Raw genomic sequence first — 20,338 nt, 5'->3', positions numbered from 1 at the left:
CACAGGTCTGCAGAGGAAATGTTTGTTTAAGGTTCTGTTCCCGACCGCAGTTCCTGCGCTTTTCCGCCTGATGAAGACAGAATGTGACACAAGAAGGGTTTTACAGTCTGCATGGTTAAAGCAAACAATAAAGAGGCTGCTGCCACCTTGTGGTACGAGATAGAAAGCGTTCCGTTTCATTTTCAATGTAAAATAAATAATAATGTGGGTAAAAAAAAATGGAAGTGTAGTTTGTTCTAGAGAGATGATTGTCTCTACAAGGGATGTTCGCATAGCTTATTTAATAAACAGCCATCACATTCACAGAACTAAAATAAAATAAAATGTATTTCTTTAAGACAATCCAGACTGTGTAAAATGTTCTGCACAATGTTCTTAAATTAAAATATGATCACTCTTTAGGGTATATAGAGGCCATTTGGCATGTTTTTACACAGGGTTTTGACTGTTATTTTGTTTCTTTTAAGGGCTGTAGAAAGCAATCCTCCTCTGCACGGCCTGGAGAACTTTGGAAGGAAGACAGGGAAGCTGATTCCTGAGCCTCTCCAAGGTTCGCACATTCTTTGCAATGTAATCTTCACAAATCCTGTCAGAGACAATAGATAAGAAAATAAAAAAAACAGGAATTCTGCAAGTTTTCTTTAATGGATGGATGCAGGGGTTAAAGAAAAAAAAAATCCTAAGCCTGAACTTTTTTTAACACAGGCAAGAAACTATATATATATGCGCATGTGTGTGTGTATTTTAAAGCCATGCCAGGAGGGTGTGGGGGCATGGGATCAGAGATTGCATGAATGATTGAAGACTAAATTTGACTTTTGAAAATCCAACACCAAAAACGGCCAGAAGATGGAAGAAGTGCATCTACACTCACCGGCCACTTTATTAGGTACACCTGTCCAACTGCTCGTTAACACTTAATTTCTAAGCAGCCAATCACATGGCGGCAACTCAGTGCATTTAGGCATGTAGACATGGTCAAGACAATCTCCTGCAGTTCAAACCCAGCATCAGTATGGGGAAGAAAGGTGATTTGAGTGACTTTGAACGTGGCATGATTGTTTGTGCCAGAAGGGCTGGTCTGAGTATTTCAGAAACTGCTAATCTACTGGGATTTTCACGCACAACCATCTCTAGGGTTTACAGAGAATGGTCCGAAAAAGAAAAAACATCCAGTGAGCGGCAGTTCTGTGGGCGGAAATGCCTTGTTGATGCCAGAGGTCAGAGGAGAATGGCCAGACTGATTGGAGCTGATAGAAGGGCAACAGTGACTCAAATAACCACCCGTTACAACCAAGGTGGGCAGAAGAGCATCTCTGAACCCACAGTACGTCCAACTTTGAGGCAGATGGGCTACAGCAGCAGAAGACCACACCGGGTGCCACTCCTTTCAGCTAAGAACAGGAAACTGAGGCTACAATTTGCACAAGCTCATGGAAATTGGACAATAGAAGATTGGAAAAACGTTGCCTGGTCTGATGAGTCTCGATTTCTGCTGCGACATTCGGATGGTAGGGTCAGAATTTGGCGTCTACAACATGAAAGCATGGATCCATCCTGCCTTGTATCAACGGTTCAGGCTGGTGGTGGTGGTGTCATGGTGTGGGGAATATTTTCTTGGCACTCTTTGGGCCCCTTGGTACCAATTGAGCATCGTTGCAACGCCACAGCCTACCTGAGTATTGTTGCTGACCATGTCCATCCCTTTATGACCACAATGTACCCAACTTCTGATGGCTACTTTCAGCAGGATAATGCGCCATGTCATAAAGCTGGAATCATCTCAGACTGGTTTCTTGAACATGACAATGAGTTCACTGTCCTCAAATGGCCTCCACAGTCACCAGATCTCAATCCAATAGAGCATCTTTGGGATGTGGTGGAACGGGAGATTCGCATCATGGATGTGCAGCCGTCAAATCTGCGGCAACTGTGTGATGCCATCATGTCAATATGGACCAAACTCCCTGAGGAATGCTTCCAGCACCTTGTTGAATCTATGCCACGAAGAATTGAGGCAGTTCTGAAGGAAAAAGGGGGTCCAACCCGTTACTAGCATGGGGTACCTAATAAAGTGGCCGGTGAGTGTATATCTACCATTTGCATGAACCACATTTCTTTTGATGTCCAGCCATGCCCACTGTGTTCAGCGAGAAAAGCACAAACCTTATTTTTAACTCAAATACACGCTCAGTTATTGATGCTGGTACATCAGCTGTTGCCATAGCTCCCGGCAAACGTGTAGTGTGCAGGCCTGCACGAACAGCAGCTTGATGACCAGGGTCTAACTCATGTTTGCGTAGCACCTTTTTGCTGCTGGATGCCTAAATAAGAGTTCTTAGAGCTCAGCGTGCAGAAGCAAGCGCCTGGTTGACCTAACTTCCTGCTCCAGCCATGCCCAGCGCCTTTTATGTTTGAGGATCTATGGCCGTGACATCTTCCCCGGAGTCCGTGAACTGCATTGTGCCCACTCCATGCAATCCTGTTCTCTATATCGTCCTTCTCTCCAAACACAGAATTTCATTTATTAATTTTTTGACTTTTTACACGTCTCTCTGTTGAAGGTGACTTTCCCTTCAGCACTGAGCCACAATCTATTACTATACTTTAATCTCAATGGATGGATGGATGGATGGATGGATGGATGATGGATGGATGGATGAAAGATGGATGGATGGATGGATGATGGATGGATGGATGGATGATGGATGGATGGATCGATGGATGGATGGATGGATGATGGATGGATGGATGGATGATGGATGGATGGATGGATGGATGGATGGATGGATGATGGATGGATGAAAGATGGATGAAAGATGGATGGATGGATGGATGGATGGATGATGGATGGATGGATGGATGGATATTGTGCTTTATAATAAATTCAGGATAAAGTTGTTTTTACCTGAACAGAGGATGAGGCTCGATCTGGAAAACAAGTGCGTCGTTACAATGTCCCTAAAACATGAAAATGAGATCATGTTTTCATTTAGAGTAAATATTAAACACACAGCAGCACAAACACACTGGATTTTACAGCTAATAATTAGCTTAAATTCAACCCAAAATCACAAAATATATGAACTAAACATATGACACCCAAAGCCAAGGAGGGAATTAAATATGATACATTTCCTCGTTTAATGCAGTTTAGTTTTAAAATGTGCCATCAATGCTTACAGAGTCTACAAGCAGGATGTAGTCGCAGCTTCCACCAAACACAACCACGTCTGAATCTTTGCTGGAACATGCTGTGTGCCACAACCTTAGACAGGAAAATGAATCAAAACATCCAGACCACTTCAGGTTACATGTTTTATGGGAAATATTCATTTCTGTTCAGAAATCTATGCGCATGATTAAATCCTATCAATAGGATCAGGCTGATACTGTTTGCATTGTTAGGTCTCAAGCAGATGGATGAACACCTCAGATCCAAACAGGGTAGCATTTACACACACATGCTCAGTTATTTGACGACACTAGGACTGAACGGCTCAAAATTGTGATTTCTTTTGTTAACCAAAACTGCAATTTTGATATTTAAATTTTCCTTTGCCCTAACCCCAGACTTGTATTTTTTTATTTATTTTTTGCCGCTAGCTTTCAGTTTTTCAAAGCTTGCTGGGCCAAAGTCCATTGTTGCAGGCCTTTACTGTCGGCTTTGTGTGAAAAAAGTGCTTACTTCTACTGGCGTGCATGGACCTGCATGCAGCAACAAAACTATCTACCAAAACTATCTAACTATCCAGAGGGGGGGACTCAGATTTAAGCTTTCAAAAACCTACAATGTGCTATTGAGTTGATACCCTCCCTCTATCATCACAACCCCCACCCCTTTACAGGGGAACAGAAGACCCCGCCTGTTTAGCCAGGCCAACAATTCCCTTTAACGACCCCCCTTTCAGAGACATAGACAGTTATGGGGCATTGCAGGCTAACAAAGAAGCCAAACGACCCCCATTCTACATAAGTACAGGCCATTTACCATTTCATAATAAACTAAAAGTCACTCTCCAAGTCTATCAATTGGGTTCCTTGGTCTCCATCATGCTGTCTTTAGATCAGCTATATTTATTCTTACGTGAAATTAAACCATTTTAACCTGTTTATTGGCTGTTTATCGGTTGAAAAAAAAAAAGTTGATATTTTTTTAATCTTGCATCATTCGCTACAAATTTTACAGCTATGATCATCTTTGTGTTGGTTCTTCATCCAAACCCATTAAAATGAATTAAATATTAGCTTTTTTTAAATTGTGATAAGATGTGAAAATAGTCAAATTTTGACCATTTACACCATTTCAACCTGTTTATTGCTTTTGTACTGGTGAAAATAAGCAAAACAACCCCCATTCATCTGTTTTAATGTGCATGTTTTCTAAGCAAAAACCAGGCTTTGTTGGGCTACTGTATAAAACCTGGAACTTAACGCTATTTCTGACATATTGAATTGAAAAAGCTTCCTGGATGGAAAGAGAAACATCTTCAAACTTGGAAAGTGGATTGTTTTTTTTTTTTTACTTTTTTGGAAAAACTATCTACCTTTTTGCGTGGCAAAAAACTAATTTCAAGTGTTTTATCGCCACCTAATGGAAGAAACGTTGGAGGAAGAAACTTTGTGTCTTACTCTTGTTAAATATTGTTTGATTAAAATTGAGTGCCTTTGTTATTTGAAAATTGCATTTAGTTAAATTGTGATTATTTTGCAAATGCAATTAATTGTCCAGCCTTTAGCATTTATCCAGAGTTAAAGGCCTCTTAGAGACTTCCTGGCTGCATGTTTCACCTGATTTCTATCTGCAAAAACATCCCCTCTACACTGAGCTGAAGCTTGCAGCCACAGAGGAGCAGAAATGTTTTCCATGTAGACTTTAGGACCGGATAAGATCAAAATTAGCCATACGGCCACAATGACAGGAAGGGCGTTGGAAGAAGTAAAGATGAGGCTTTAAACTGAGGATGCATGGTGGGGGTAGCATCATGCTACGGGTCTGTTTTCTTTTAGTGGTGCATTGCCCAGAAGAGGTGGAAAAATCAAGAGGAGAACTTAAGGCCTGAACATAACGGACACGATTTAGCCTCAGATTCTACGGAAAACCCATCGCACCAAGTTGTTTTATTTAGTTTAATTAAAAAAATAGCTCAGCCTGCTGAACACTGGACACATTTCAGCAGGCTGTATTCAATACAAAATATCTTTTCTGCTGCACAATCAAAATCATTATCAAACTGGTTAGAGAATAAAGTCATTAATACATTTAAGATGAATGCAAGGCTGAACAATTGGATCAATCGTCATTAAATGGAGTATAGAGACTGTAAAACATGCCTTTGGCTGACAGAGCGACTCACTTAGAGCAGTATTTATATGAAAATTGTACAAAAAAATTTAAACGTTTTTAATTTAAGATAAAAAAAAGTTTGTTCCACCTGGTTTGATTTGGTAAAAAATCTCCTTTAAGGAACTTTTGGCTATCCCATTACAGGGTTCCTACAGCATAAGGCAAGTTAAATTCAAGACTTTTTAAGACTTTTTAATGCCACTTAAAATAAAAATTTAAGACCAAATTCACAAGAAACACAATAAAAATCTGCTTGTGACAACTTAACCCAAAGGTTTAATTTAACATAAACCACTGCACTAATGTTTCAAATGTTGAAAAGCTTCCCATACAGGAAGAAAGCTAAAAACACACAAATGACAGATATATTTGAACAATTATTTAACTGAATTCACAAACTTTGTTTTAGCAGGGAACAAAACAAATCAGTTTTAAAGCCCCAACATAACCAGTGCTAAGTCTTTTTTGCAGCTATTTTTCTTTGTATGGTTTTCTTAGTATGTTTGATTTGGTGATAAGTGGAGGCGTTGCAGAGACAAGGGTGGAACTAAACTGAGAAATACCGGCTGTTTCTCTCTAACTCCATTTTGACGCTTTGTGTTTCGTGCTTCGCATGTGCGACTCCACTGCCTTAATTCCCATCGTTCTGAGCTTGAATGACTTCGTGCACAAAATCCACTGAGCCTCATGTATGTTCCCTGGTTTTAGCCATGGAGGAAACTCTTGGCTGGAGACAATTTTCGTCACATTTACACTTGCTCATATTTTCCAGAAAAAAAGTTAATGGTGCATCTCCCAAATGTCCCGGTCGCAACAACGCTTTTACTGGTTCCGCTATTGGGACGGAACCAATAATGGCGAGCCGTTATTTTTTTTTTATAAAAAAAAAAAATGTCAATTTTAACGCTTTATTTAGATTACAAAAATTTATCGTAATAAAAATAATCCTATTTATGATGTTTTAAAAATTAAGACGAATGAAAGACTGATTTAAGACATTTTAATACCAATTAAGGCCTTAGTTTTATTTTAAAGAACTCAATGCCTTTTAAGACTTTTTAAGGACCCGCGGGAACCCTCCATTATTAATCAATTAATCTAAAAAAATAATCTAGAGATGAATAAATTTGCAAAATAATCGTTAGTTGCAACCCCAGATGAATGTGTTAATTAAACGTCAGTTTCCTTTCAACATCTCCTCATAAACGCAATCAAAAACCACCACAGGTGCATGTAGAACTCTCACCAGTTTGTGACAACCCTTGCATCCGACGTGGAAGCAGCGGAAGACACACCTGTTCACAGCGCAATTTTTTTTTTTTTTATTAAATTTTCCAGATGAATATACAAAAAATGACAAATAAGAACAAATCACCACCCTACCCTTGCCCTCCCAGAACAGCACATCATAGAACACTTTCACAGTCAAAACAACATGACGAAAACACCATATATTGATCTAAAGCATTCCACAAGCATGAAAAAAAAGAAAGTTATACAGAGTATTAAGTAGTGACGAGTCAGTCTTAATCACTTTTTCGTTGAAGGAATTTTAGTACAGGGTCCCATACTTTCTCAAACACAGCACCCTTATCTTCGTTATAATGTCTCAGTCTTTCCAGGTGCAGAGTATTTGCTAGTTCTCCCAACCACAAATCAAATGAGGGCACAGAGTAATTTTTCCAAAATCTCAAAATCAATCTTTTAGCAATCACCGAACCAAACAAGACAGCCATTTTCTCATTTTTAGTGGCTGGTTGCAAAGCACTGGAGATTCCAATGATGGCAATAAGAGGATCTGGATCCCATCTTTTTCCGAAAGCTGCTGAAAAAAATTTAAAAATTTTCTTCCAGAATGAGTGCAGCTGAAAACATGACCAGAAGGAGTGCGTCAGGTTACCAATAGCAACCCGACAATGATTACAAATTGGAGACACACTAGGAAAGAACATGCTCAGTTTCTCCCTCGAATAATGGAGCCTATGTATAGTTTTGAAACTTATGAGATTGTGTCTGACGTTGATTGAACAATATTGAATACTTTTCAAACCCTCCTCCCACAGATCTTCAGATAACTGTTGCCCCAACTCATCCTCCCATGCCTTTTTAATGCTGGTCGTGTCTACGCATATATTGTTAAAGATCTTATAAAAGTGAGACACTGCCCCCCGACTGACAGGATCAAATTTATCTATTTCCTCTAGGGTTTCATGTTTTGTTAAAGTTCCAAAATCCGATAAATTTTTCCTAACATAGTCCCGTACCTGCAGATAACGGAAAAAACTCGACGGGGAAAGATTATACTTAGAACGTAACTGTGCAAAAGATGCAAAAGTTCCATTAATATATAGATCACCTATCACATTAATGCCCTTCATTCTCCACATCCGAAAGACAGCGTCACTGAGACCTGGCGCAAAGGAGTGATTTTTACAAATAGGTGTGTCAAAGTCAACCTCCGGAGCTTTTATAAATTTTTTTATCTGATTCCAGATTCTGATAGTATGGCCAATGACAAAATTATTGGTATATAAAGTTTTACTGACTTTAATGGGGCTGTTTAGGAGGGCAGGTAGAGACGTATTACAACAATGCAGACGCTCTAAAGATAACCAGGTAGGACAGGTCCCGTCAGATGAGAGTGGGCCCCTCTTCCACCACGCCAGGATGTATAAATGGCAAGCCCAGTAATATTGCTTAAAATCGGGTAAGGAGAACCCACCATCCATCCCCGGCTTACATAAGTGTTTTTTGGAAATTCTGACTCTTTTATAGCCCCAAAATAAAGGGAATAATAATAGAATCTAATTGTCTGAAGAAGGATACACCTATAAAACATGGACCAGATTGAAATAAGTGAAGGAAACGCGGTAATACCACCATTTTAATGGCGTTGATCCTACCGGCCATAGATAGTGGGAGCGTCCTCCAGAAATCAATATTCTGCTTGAGTTGAAGAATTTTACTTTGCCAATTCAGCCTTAAAAGATCTTCTGGTTTTTTTGTTACCAACACGCCCAAATATGTAAAGGATTTATAAGCTATCTTAAATGATGTGGACGTCAAATATACCAAATCAGCATCTGTGGTAAGTGGCATTAGCTCACTTTTGTCCCAATTAATAGAGAAACCTGAGAAACTGCCAAAACTGTTGATCAGTGTCAAAAGAGGAGACAACGATTTACGTGGGTTAGAGACATACAAAAGTATATCATCTGCATACAGCGAAATATGATGCTTACAATTAAATATCTCAATAGGGGAGATTGAGGGGTTTTGTCTTATGCTGGCGGCCAGAGGTTCGATGATAACTGAGAAGAGAAATGGGGAGAGGGGGCAGCCTTGACGTGTACCGCGATGAATAGCAAAGGGACCAGAGATATTCTGATTAGTAATGACGGAAGCAGTTGGGTGTGAATAAATTATTTCAATCCATTCTGTAAACATGGGTCCAAAACCAGATTTTTTGAGAGCATACATCATATAAGGCCATTCTACTTGGTCAAATGCACGTTTTGCGTCTAACGAGATAACAATGGACTCATTTGAATGATTTGAATATAGGATATTGAAAAGACGCCGCAGGTTAAAAAACATATGCCTACCTGGCATAAAGCCAGTCTGATCCGGGTGGACGATAAGACCAATGTGTTCTTTGAGTCTATTGGCTAGAATTTTCCCAAGAATTTTGGTTTCTAGAGGTAACAACGAAATTGGGTGGTAGGATGAAACAACCTCTGGATCCCGGCTAGGTTTAGGAATGAGCGAAATATTGGCTCTGTATAAAGTGGGAGGCAGTCTTGACACTTGCTTAGAATGGTTTAACATACGTAAAAGTAGAGGTGATAATTTAGAACTAAATACTTTGAAGAAGTCAGCACTGAAGCCGTCGGGACCCGGTGCTTTGTTATTAGGAAGTGAAGAGATAACAGATTCAATTTCCTGTAAAGTTATGTCAGCTTCCAGAGCTTCAGCAGAATCTGATGGGAGTTTTGGCAAATTCAAATTTTCAAAAAATATTTCCAGATTTTCAATATCTAGTTTTCCCTGTGACTGATAAACACTAGCATAGAAGTCCGCAAAGCAGTTATTGATTTTATCCGGTTCTGTGAGTAAAGTTCCATCTTCAAGCTTAATACGATGTATGGCTCTAGAGGCCTGTGATTGTTTGAGCTGACGGGCTAAAAGCTTATGAGGTTTATCACCTAACTCAAAGTATTTCTGTTTGACTTGTCCCAGTAATTTAGAAACTTTTCTTGACGTAATAGAGTTATATTCATAACGTAGAGCTGTTATTTTTTTCAGTGTATCTGGACACTGCTTTAATTTGTATGAGTTTTCTAAGCTGGTCAACATGCCTTCTATTTTATCCAACCTAATCTTGGATTCCTTGTTTTTTGCTGCCTCGAACGAAATTATACATCCCCTTATAACCGCCTTCATTGCTTCCCAGAGCGTTGAGTCATTTACATCCCCACTGTCATTAGCACTCAGGTATGACTTAATTTCGTTTGAAATAAAAGAGCAAAATTCCTTATCTTTCAACAAAGTGTTATTTAAATGCCAGTTCCACCCCGCCTTTTTAAAATTTAATTTGAGGTTCAGTGACACAGGAGCGTGATCTGATATGTGAATATTGTGATATTTACAGCTTGATACTGCTGCTAGCAACCTAGAGTCTAACAGGAAGTAATCAATCCTAGAGTAGGACTTATGTACTGCTGAAAAGTATGAATAATCTCTCCCAGTGGGATTTAGCAGTCTCCAAATGTCAACCATATTGTGGGATTGTAATAGATTTTTAAGGGATTCACTGCTCTTGAATGATTTAGACTGAGAGCGTTGTCTATCTAAAACTGGGTCCAGGATTAGGTTTAAATCCCCACCAAGGATTATATTAGAGCCAACCCAATCCGGCACTACATTAAAAAGGTCTTGAAAAAAGATGGGATCATCAAAATTAGGCCCGTATATATTTATTAGTGTCACTGGTATAGAATTCAGCAGCCCACTAACAATCACATATCTTCCCCTTTGATCTGAAATTGTCTGCTTGTGAATGAAAGGTGTATGTTTTTTAATCAGGATTGCAACCCCTCTAGTTTTTGTGCTGAAATTTGACTGGTAAACATGGGAAGCCCATGAGGGGCTGATAACTTTTGCAGCTGTTTTCTTAATATGGGTCTCCTGGAGAAAACAAATATCAGCCTTCAGTGAACGCAGATGTGCATAAACTTTACCTCTTTTTAGAGGGCTGTTTATTCCTCGAACATTCCAGCTAATTAAATTAACCCCGCCCCTACAATGTTTATGTGGATCAGTCAACATTAATTCGTGTACATTTTAGCAATCAACTGTTGCATGACTGTGAAGATAATTTTAAGGTATTCAGAACACATTGATGTGCAAGAAACAATATTCTCAAAAACATAACAAACCCTCCCCACCCCCCAACATAACTGAACAGAACCCAGAGCGGAATCTCCATACCTCCACCTTAAAGCTGGAACTACCCGCCCATCCTGTGGAGGACAAGTAACAAGCTTCCCCACCTTTCCAACCGGGACAGCCACTCAACTCCACACAATTAGCTTATTAAAACAAACAAAAAAAAAAACTTTGAATTCTCACCCGATGGCAAAAATTTTCTCACTTTCAAAAAGTCTCAAATGTATCAACGAAAGGAAAGTTTGTCCACCTGCTTCATTTAGTCCCAGACTGCCAGTCCTCTATCTCCCGGCTCAGGAATTTTTCGGCTTCCACTGGAGTGTCGAACGTAGCGGTGTTGTTATTCACGGTGACCATGAACTGCGCCGGGTATCGGAATCCATAACGAATCTTTTTGGATCTGCATTGCTCCTTGATAGCTTGGAACGCCTGACGTTTCTTCATTACAGCTGAGGTGAGGTCGGGAAAGATGAACACCGAGCGACCGTCGTATTGCAGCGGACTTTTCTCCCTCGCCAACCGCAGCATACGCTCTCTCTCTTGAAAATAATGCATCCTGACAATGATGGCTCTCGCCTTCCCGTCTTTGGCATGCGTTAGGCTCCGGTGTGCCCGATCCACTTCAATTGGACGATCAAAATTGTCCTCTCCCAGCAATTTGGGCAGCAGTTTACAGACAAACTCCGTGAGTCTACCATTCTCGGCTCTCTCCGGTATGCCTACAATGCGTATATTCTGCCGGCGTGAGCGCGCCTCCAGGTCCTCCAGCTTTGCTTGCTGTAGTGAGCATTGAGCTGCCAGACTGTCATACCTTTTCTCTAGCTCCGAAATCCGTCTATCCTGTGACCCCACTGCGGCCTCGGTTGATGTCACACGGTCACAAATATCTGAAAGCGCCGCTTTGAGACTGGAAATTGATCCGTTGAGCTCAGTAAACCTCGTGTCGACCGTGCTGCTAAGCTTACTTATAGCTGACAGAACGTCCTCATTGGTGGCCGATGGACCTGGAGAGCACATGGGGCTTGTGTTAGCCTTAGCCACTTCCAGGCTTGCTAGTTTGGTCCGGTCGTCCAAAGTTTCCTCCCCCGAGCCTTTGTCTTTCTTATTAAGTTTGGGCTTGGTCGTTCTGTTCATAGTGTGATGGCGCACTATGAATATGCTAGGCAGAAGTTTAAATATTATTATTTAGGGTGAGAAAGTAGTGGAGTTAAGTCGGAGCTCCCTCAAAACACGTCTACTCCATGATGAGACCTAGGCCACCCCCACAGCGCAATTTTTTGTGTAGGTTTTTTTTTATTTTGATTAGATAGGGGTTATCCCGAATTCAGAAATACAAAACTGGGGCAGCTGCAGCGCCGTTCTGAACCTGTGGAGCCACTCTGCCCTCAGTTTTTGTTTCTGTTCTGTTTCTCGTATTTTCACTGTTGGTTTTAAATAGAGAAAGCAAATGAACTAATCATACACAGCTTATTAATCCCTGTAATTTTTGTATCTGTACTTCTGAACTTTGAATTGCAAATTGATACCTTGGCTTGTTCTTATAGGGATGTTCAAACTCTCTCCATTTCTTAGTTTCAGTGTCAAAGAGCCAGCCATCACCTAGGACAGAAGATCGGTAAAGAAGGAAAGGTTATAACCGGAGGACATTTCAGATTAACATGCAGATCATAGATCCTTACTCATTGGCTTGCAGTCATTACTGAGACCTCCAAACAGAAAAAAGCTGGTCTCTGACACAGCTGTCAGTGTGTGCCATGATCTGCCCACTGGAGAACTGGATAAAGGAACTCTGGAAACAAAAGGAAACATATCAGTAACCCTGGCAACAGCCTGCATGATGCAGCACATTTTAAGCTAAAATATGGTCATGCATGTTAACCCAGCAGCACAGATGTGATCGGAGTATTCTGCGTTTGTTTACTTACATTTCTGTCCACGTCCACGATTCAAAATCTAGACAGTGGATGTCATTTGTCCTGGTTTCCTGAAAGTAGAAATTGGCAAAGGTAGAAAACATGTGTCCCAGATCAAGTTATCCATTAAATTTAAATACGGCGGACGATAAGACTCACAATCTGACAGAACTCCTACTTTAGGTCAATTAGGACCACTAACAGTAGCACCATTTACACTACCCTCTGAAAACCGATCCGTGCCGAGCTTGGATCAGTTAACCATGCCAAGCTCTGTTCCTTAAAGTCGTAGGGAAGTGGCCGTTCCAATTATTGCATTTCCAAATTCTTCCGAGTGATGCACAACTTTACATGAGTGAATCAAGTGAATGTGATTGGTCGATTATCAAGAGGGCGGGCTTGTTGTGGGGGGAGGTTTGCAAGCAAGTTTGGTTTTGGCCGGTTTCTCTGAAGCATCTTGCTAACCAGTTAGCATCTTAGTGCTAGCAGGTTCCCAATGGGAAATTCCATTGGGACCAAGTAGCACTAAATTGGTGACTTAGAAACGACGCTGTCAAGGAACGCTATGGACAGCGGAAACATGCAAGAGGAGGAGAGTTTAGTGTCGGAGGTCGTGGATGAGTCTCCTCCGTCATCCATTTTTTGTTTAGAGGAGGAAAGCGGGACGAAGATGTTGTGGAAGAGGACGCCAGGGTGGCAGAAGCTTGGTTTGGTGTAGAAGGCTTCCAGCCGTACATGTTTGAGCCCTTGCCTCGCAACGCTGCCAGTTCTGTTAGCTCTACGCCTGCCGAAGACACAGACGTCCATCCCCGTGAACACTGAAACGCAACTCAATGGGAAAGGAAAGGATTCTGATTTCAACCGTTGCGTATATTAGCTGCGTATATTAAATTGACAGATCATCGTTGATATATGATTGGCCGAATGTAGGTGTTCAGGCTGACGTAGAACTAACACCACCCTAGCATGGTCCATCACCTCCTAGTGACGATATAAGGTACTACTGCCCTCCAGAGGTAAACAACCAAACTAACATGGCGGCGCCTGTAACATTCAGGAAGTTTGCGGAGAGTCAGTGGAAGAAGGCAGCATTTGGTGAATTTACTTGACAGAGTCGGCTTTGGGGAAGTGGATAAGAGAAATAGTCTAATCAGGGCTTACAGACGCATTGAGGTTCACACTGCTAAGCAGAATCATCACTGGAAATCTTATGCCATAGTAGGGAAGCTAGTATTTTTACGAATGTCTGAAATTTTATAATTTTTTTTACCCAAAAGCTGCCAATAAATTAGTTAGAAACACGTTCAGCGTTCGTCTGGAACACGTCAGATACGCTGATATGCGTTGGAGAGAAGTTCTTGATAAGTTATGCACAATTTACTCAAACGTTTTGAATAAGCTAGACGCCACAACTTATTAGTAACTTACACTTAACGTATGTAAATGATCAGATAACTTACCTGTAACTTATGCCCCATGTATGAGCATACGCTGGTGTACGTTGGGAAATTTTGAGCATGCTCAAAACTTCTCGACGTACTCACCGTATGTTGAGGTGTGCCAGCGTGTTCCAGCGTTTTTCAGCGTGCTCATAAACTATACAAAATGTACCCATAACTTATCCAACTTATGATATGATAGAATTCCAAACAGCACAATTTCTATTTAAAGCTAGAAATAAGCTATTACCAAGTCACTTGACAAATTTGTTTTATGAGAGACAGGGGGGGTATGATTTAAGGGAGATAACTAATTTTAAGATTCAAAGATACAGAACTGCAAGGAAAAGATTTTGTATAACAAATAGTGGAGTGAGGCTATGGAACAGACAGAGCATGGATTTGAAGCAATGTCCAAACATCAACCAGTTTAAAAACAAATATAAACAAATTATTTTTACAAGATACAGGGAGGAGGGGGCTTGAGGGGGAATAGAACTTGCTCTGCCACTATGAATTAAAATCGATAAGAAGTCAAGAGAGATGAAATAATAAGAAAAAAAAAAGTGTGAGAGAAAAGGGTTTTTGGTATATGGATATATATGGATATATGTGTACGTATATGTAGATAGAGATATGTGTATACCGTCTATAGTTATGTGGGTGTGTATGTATATGCATGTATATGTGCATGTGTTTGAGATACGGGTGTATGTGTAAGTATATATATCTGTGTATATATATGTATATATGTATGTATGTGTCTGTGTCTATATATATAGATATGTATGTATGCTTAAACATAGGTAGATGTTAATATGGGGTAGAAGAAGTTTTATTACTTCTTCCTACTCCTTTTCGAACATGATGGTATGTACATATGTTTTTTCTTTTTCTTCTTTTTTGTTTTGTTTTGTTATGACTTTATTAATTTACTTATATTTGCTTTTTATTAAGTGATCGAATTTAAATGATCAACAACAACAATCCCAGAGTTTTTGCCAAATTTTTCGTACCTCAGGCATGCGTTTGCTAAATGGTCAAGGTGTGGCAGAGGCTTAGTTTGATTTTTAAGTTTTCACAGGTTTTTATTGAGCGAACTTGGAATGCTCCTTGGAGCTCCTCTGGGCTTTGCACCACAGCAGAGCAGGGTTAGAAAAATAGATCCAAAGATTCTGAATTTGAACAAAATTGAAAAAAAAATAAAATCTAAATCTATAATTAATTTAGCCGTTTAGCCAAAACAAATAATTTTTACAATCCCACCAGACATAAAAAAAAAAGAAGCTTAAGTTAATGTTTTTTGTTTTTTTTTTAGCAGCAGCAACTGAGTCTCCTCACCACGACTCTGCCTCCAAAAATGTATCCTCTGGATCCAAGCGCGGTGCTGGCGTGGGCTGCCCTCGGGGCGGGTGGACGGCCCTGCAGACGGAAATCATAATCAAACGAAAAGGTTCTGATTTTCGGAACGTTCAAGATGTTCTTGAAACACTGACGTGAGTTTGGGGTTCAGTCCAGCAGCGTTGAACAGGGTCAAATATATGAACTTCATTGTTCCATCCCCAGAACAAATTCTCCACCTGTGAACAGAAATTAAAAGAAGGAAACCAGATCATTCATCTCCCGTAGCAACAGCCTCTTCCTTCTGTTATTTTTCTGCTGTTATGGAGCCTGGTTCTGATTGGGTGAGCGGGTTTCCCTCCAATACCAAAATTTTACCCAGGATGGTTCATCAAGGATAAAATTCCTGTTCCTGTTGCTGATATCAGCCAGAACTTTATGGCCATATCCTCCAAAGTAGATGATCCTGAAAGAACAGTAAGGAAAATATTTATTATAACAAAGTCATCCTAGAAACATCCATCAGATTTTATGTTTTAAATAACTGGCTTCTTCACTTGACGCCTGACACCTCACGATGAATTCTGTGCATGTATTGTCTTAAGATTTTTGGTAAATATTTTTTTTCTCACCATATAAAGTACAGAGGGATGTACTGTTTCCCCTCCCCTACCTATTGCTTTGCACTGCCTGTTAGATGGCTGAAAGTAAAAGCTTACACATTCTCACTTTAAGAAAAAATAATAAAGATCAACAGAAATTCAACAATCCTGATGTGAAAAATAAAAGAATTCTGATCTCTCTGATTAAATCGTCACCGAATAACTTTGATGCAATAATTGGCTTAATTAGAGATATTTTGAATGATTTTTCAGGTCAGTAATTCAGCGCCTGGTGGGTACCGATGCTCCGCACAGGACGCTCTACTCAAAATCTCTCCTGTGGGACTTTAGAGGGTCGGATCTGTCACTGAACGAGTCATGTGACTCAGAGCGGCGCTTTAAAGAGTTTCCCTTAAACACCAGAGCTAACTAAGCTAACAGTTTATCAGCCAACCCAATAGATCTCACCCTGAGCTAATCAGACTTACAGTATTTTCGGTTCTCTGATGTACCTCCAAAAAAGTTAAAAAAGTTTAAAAAAACACTTTATATTGGAGAAACCAAACAACCTCTCCACAAACGCATGGCTCAACACAAACGGGCTACATCCTCCGGACAAGACTTGGCTGTCCATCTACACCTTAAGGACAAAGGACATTCACTTGAAGAATGTTCACATTTAGGACAATGAAGACAGGTGGTTTGAAAGGGGCGTGAATGAAGTCATTCAAGAAAAAACCCAACCTTAAACAGAGGGGGTGGACTCGGGTTTTAGCTCTCAAAAACCTACAACTCAGCAATAGAGTTGAACCCTTTCCGCTATCATCTAAGCCCCCATCGCCATGCGGGGGACCAAAACATCTCTCCTGGTCAGCCAGGTCCATAATGAAACTAACGACTCCCTCTACAGAGGCATGCAGGTATTGCAGGCCGACAACGACCTCAACAACTCCCCATTACTAAGGGATGGACCAGTTCTTTCTAGGGATGCACGATATAATGGGCCCCCTATCCGTATCGGCCTTAAAACTGAATATCGGACATCGGCCACCCCACTGATATTTAACCCGATATTTGATCAGCTTCTGAGTTTCTAAAGTCTAAAAAAAAAAAAAAAAATACTACTACTTCTTCTTCTTCCTCAAAAACTTCTTTTTTACAGACTTATCAAACTTCTAAAGACGAGGGGAACAATATTGATACATTAAAATATCACAATATCTTCATATGCTGATATATTGCCATTTAAAAACACCATATCAATCTCTTTTACTAATGAAATATTGCTATATGTCATCGTTACGCTACGAAATCCCCCGAAAATGAAAGGTTGCCATATTTTTATATGTTGATATATTGACGCGGTATCGATCTATTTTACTAACAAAATCTCACAAGAATTTGCAAAATATCACGAGAGTTTGTAACAGAACGATGAAATTTCACGAGATTTTGAAAGTAAAATAGATCGATACCGCGTTTTTAAAAATCAATTTGATATCAGCATATGAAAATATATTTGAGTTTATTATTTTTCAAAGTGTCAGAAATGGATAACAAAACTGCTATTTTCAATGATTACTTATTTTTGTCCAGCTTTAACATCGGTATCGATATCGGTTATCGGCTACATGAGTTTTAAAATATCGGCATATCGGATATCGGCCAAAATCCCAATATCGTGCATCCCTAGTTCTTTCGGTTCTATTTGCATGTTTTTTTCTAAACCAAAACAAGGTTTTGTGGGGCTACTCTATAAAGCTTGGAACTCAACACTAACCCAGACATTTTGAGTTTAAAAAGCTTCCTGGATGGGAAGCGAAATGTCTTCAGACTTGGAAACAAAGTCCAGTGGTCTTTTTTTTTACTCTTTTAACTTTTTTGGAATGACCTGGGGCTGCTCAGTGGTGCGGTGAATAGCACTACTGCCTTGCAGCAAGAAGGGTCCGGGTTTTGCATGGAGTTTGCATGTTCTCTCTGAGCATGCGTGGGATCTGTCCAGGTACTCTGGCTTCCTCCCACAGTCCAAAAACTGTTAGGCTGTTAGGTTAATTGGCTTCTCTAAATTCTCCTTAGGTGTGAGTGTGTGTCTGAATGGTTGTTTGTCTCTGTGTTGCCCTGCGGTGGACTGGCGACCTGTCCAGGGTTTACCCCGCCTCTCGAACGTAGACAGCTGGAGATAGGCACCAGCACCCCTCGCATGGGAAAAGTGAAGGAAAATGGATGGATGGATGGATGGACTATGACCTGGATGAATCTTCACCAGCATGTTCTCTGATGTTGGATTTAATCTAGAGGGTGAACGTTTCTAGCCTCGTGAGACCATCCTGATCTCGCAAGCTTTCAAGGTTTCACTCGCAGATCAGTCTGGAGATAGCCTGACGTAGTCCTACTCAATTCTAGTCAGAATATGAGTCTGATGCTGCTCCATAGAGCTGTGATTATGGGGCGTGTTTTGAACGGACCAGGAAAAAAAATGCCTCTGCACTCAATTGGATAGACCTACAACCAATAAGAGCAACGGAGTGCGTGACGTATGTTAAGCCACGCATAGTTGTTGTCAACAAAAATCAAAGCGTGCAGTTGCACGCCTAGAATAAGAAGAGGAGCCTTGATCGCGTTTCTCTGTTCCTCTTTTAAAATTAATTTGCTGTCGATATCTTCTAGAACAGACCTAATAGCAGAATCTACTCACCTCAACTCTCCAGCGGCAGCCATTGTTGTTGTCGCCCAAGCGCGCTTTGGTCACGTGGTTGATTACGTTACTGTTGATCATCTGTCCATCATCGTATAAAGCCCGCCCTGACAATTTGATTGGATCGCCAGAGGGTGGGCGATCATACTCGCGCTACTATGGAGCAGAGCCAGACCGAACTTCTCGACCTCAAACCTTGTGGGCGGGACTAAGTTCGGAATGGCACCCAGGCTAGTCTGGAGACTCTCCGTTAAAGAAAATTTCGAGCCGTTCACCAAACGAACGTCCAATCAGCATTGGCTTTGAGGCGGGTTGAGGTGTGACGCAACGAGAAGCGCGACAGTTCAGTCTAAAGAAGATGGCGGCTTCAGCCGATGAAACTAGCGTTAGCGTGGCTATCGAGCAAGTTTTATCGGAATTACAGAGTATTTCTTCACTGAAAGAAGAGCAAAACACTGCTCTGGAGGCTTTTCTCAGAGGAAAAGATGTTTTTGCTCTTCTCCCGACTGGTTTCAGCAAGAGTAGCCTGGCTTGTGGTTGTGTTTTCGTCGTCGCTCTGTTAGTACGTCATATGCTTCGTTGATCTGATTGGTTTATTTGGCCGTCTATCACCAACATAGGCCAATCAGCTAACCACTATTTTCGCCCCTTCCCAAAATTACTTCAACGGAAGGTTTCCAGATGGATATGCGGAGCAAATCCATCTGGCGGAGTCAGGTTAGAACGTTTCCTCATCTTCACAAGGAACTTAAGATCTGCTCAATCTGCTGGTCCAAAGTTGTTTGACATCAGAACCAGAAAACAAAGGGACACTGGGTCTTTTCACCACAGTGCAGTGCTGCTAGGTAATTTCAGGGGAGCAAAACCTGAAAGTTACAAGTCTAGCGCCCCTAGTGGCTAAAAGTCAGAGTGTTGCCTTAAATCAAAGCCTCATCCTTTCAGTGCTCCAGTATGATGGACGTTGGGTTTCTCATGGTGCTTCTACAGGATGGATAATAAACGCTGCCAGCTTCTGACCAAGACAAACAATAAAAGTAATAAATGAGTCATTTTGTTTTCCCTCACTTTCCATCATAAACCCAGCAGGACAGTTTGTCTCGAGGTGACGGAGCGGAACCCAACAGTGGGAGGATCTTCTTCCACACATATTTACCGTCTGTCAGGTCCACACAGAACATCTGTCCAAAAACAAACAACCCAATTAGCAGTTTTCTGTGTTCAATTACCATTGATTATACATTTATTTTGTGGATGAGGGTTGATCCAACGAAAAAAGAAAAGTGTTTTAAATCAACAGCTGGAAAACATTAGAGCATACTACAAAGAGGATGTTCTTAGAGCATTTTCAAATCCTAATATTTTTTTAGAAATACTGTTGGATTAAAATTTGATAAACAGAGAGAGAAGCATTTAATGCATCATCAAACCCAACAAGAAATGAAGGTCCAACAAGGAGAGCATTAGGCAGCAAAGTGCATGGTGACCTTGGAGGAACTGCAGAGGTCCACATCAATGCAACAACTGTGAGCCATGCTCTCTATAAACCTAGCTCT

At 40.7% G+C, this 20,338-nt stretch overlaps 1 protein-coding gene across 2 annotated transcripts in view; it reads right to left on the bottom strand.

Moving 5' to 3' along the window:
- Positions 1 to 262: 262 nt before the first annotated feature.
- Positions 263 to 20,338, bottom strand: part of LOC119797840 (kelch domain-containing protein 1) — a 39,847-nt gene continuing 19,771 nt past the window's right edge. For both annotated transcript variants that reach the window (XM_038307067.1, XM_038307068.1), the window contains exons 5-14: positions 19,851 to 19,963; positions 15,867 to 15,954; positions 15,644 to 15,727; positions 15,489 to 15,569; positions 12,721 to 12,779; positions 12,475 to 12,584; positions 12,322 to 12,394; positions 3,184 to 3,268; positions 2,909 to 2,961; positions 263 to 586 (exon numbers count right to left, since the gene is read on the bottom strand). In XM_038307067.1, coding sequence (XP_038162995.1) covers positions 463 to 586; positions 2,909 to 2,961; positions 3,184 to 3,268; positions 12,322 to 12,394; positions 12,475 to 12,584; positions 12,721 to 12,779; positions 15,489 to 15,569; positions 15,644 to 15,727; positions 15,867 to 15,954; positions 19,851 to 19,963 — 870 coding nt within the window. In that variant the 3' untranslated portion in view covers positions 263 to 462. The remainder of the gene's footprint in view (positions 587 to 2,908; positions 2,962 to 3,183; positions 3,269 to 12,321; positions 12,395 to 12,474; positions 12,585 to 12,720; positions 12,780 to 15,488; positions 15,570 to 15,643; positions 15,728 to 15,866; positions 15,955 to 19,850; positions 19,964 to 20,338) is intronic.

This window comes from Cyprinodon tularosa, unplaced genomic scaffold (genome assembly GCF_016077235.1).
Source record: "Cyprinodon tularosa strain WSP-4 unplaced genomic scaffold, ASM1607723v1 ctg6, whole genome shotgun sequence".
Lineage (NCBI taxonomy): Eukaryota > Metazoa > Chordata > Actinopteri > Cyprinodontiformes > Cyprinodontidae > Cyprinodon > Cyprinodon tularosa.
The sequence above is the reverse complement of the archived record's forward strand: the minus strand, read 5'-3'. Positions and strand labels throughout refer to the sequence as shown.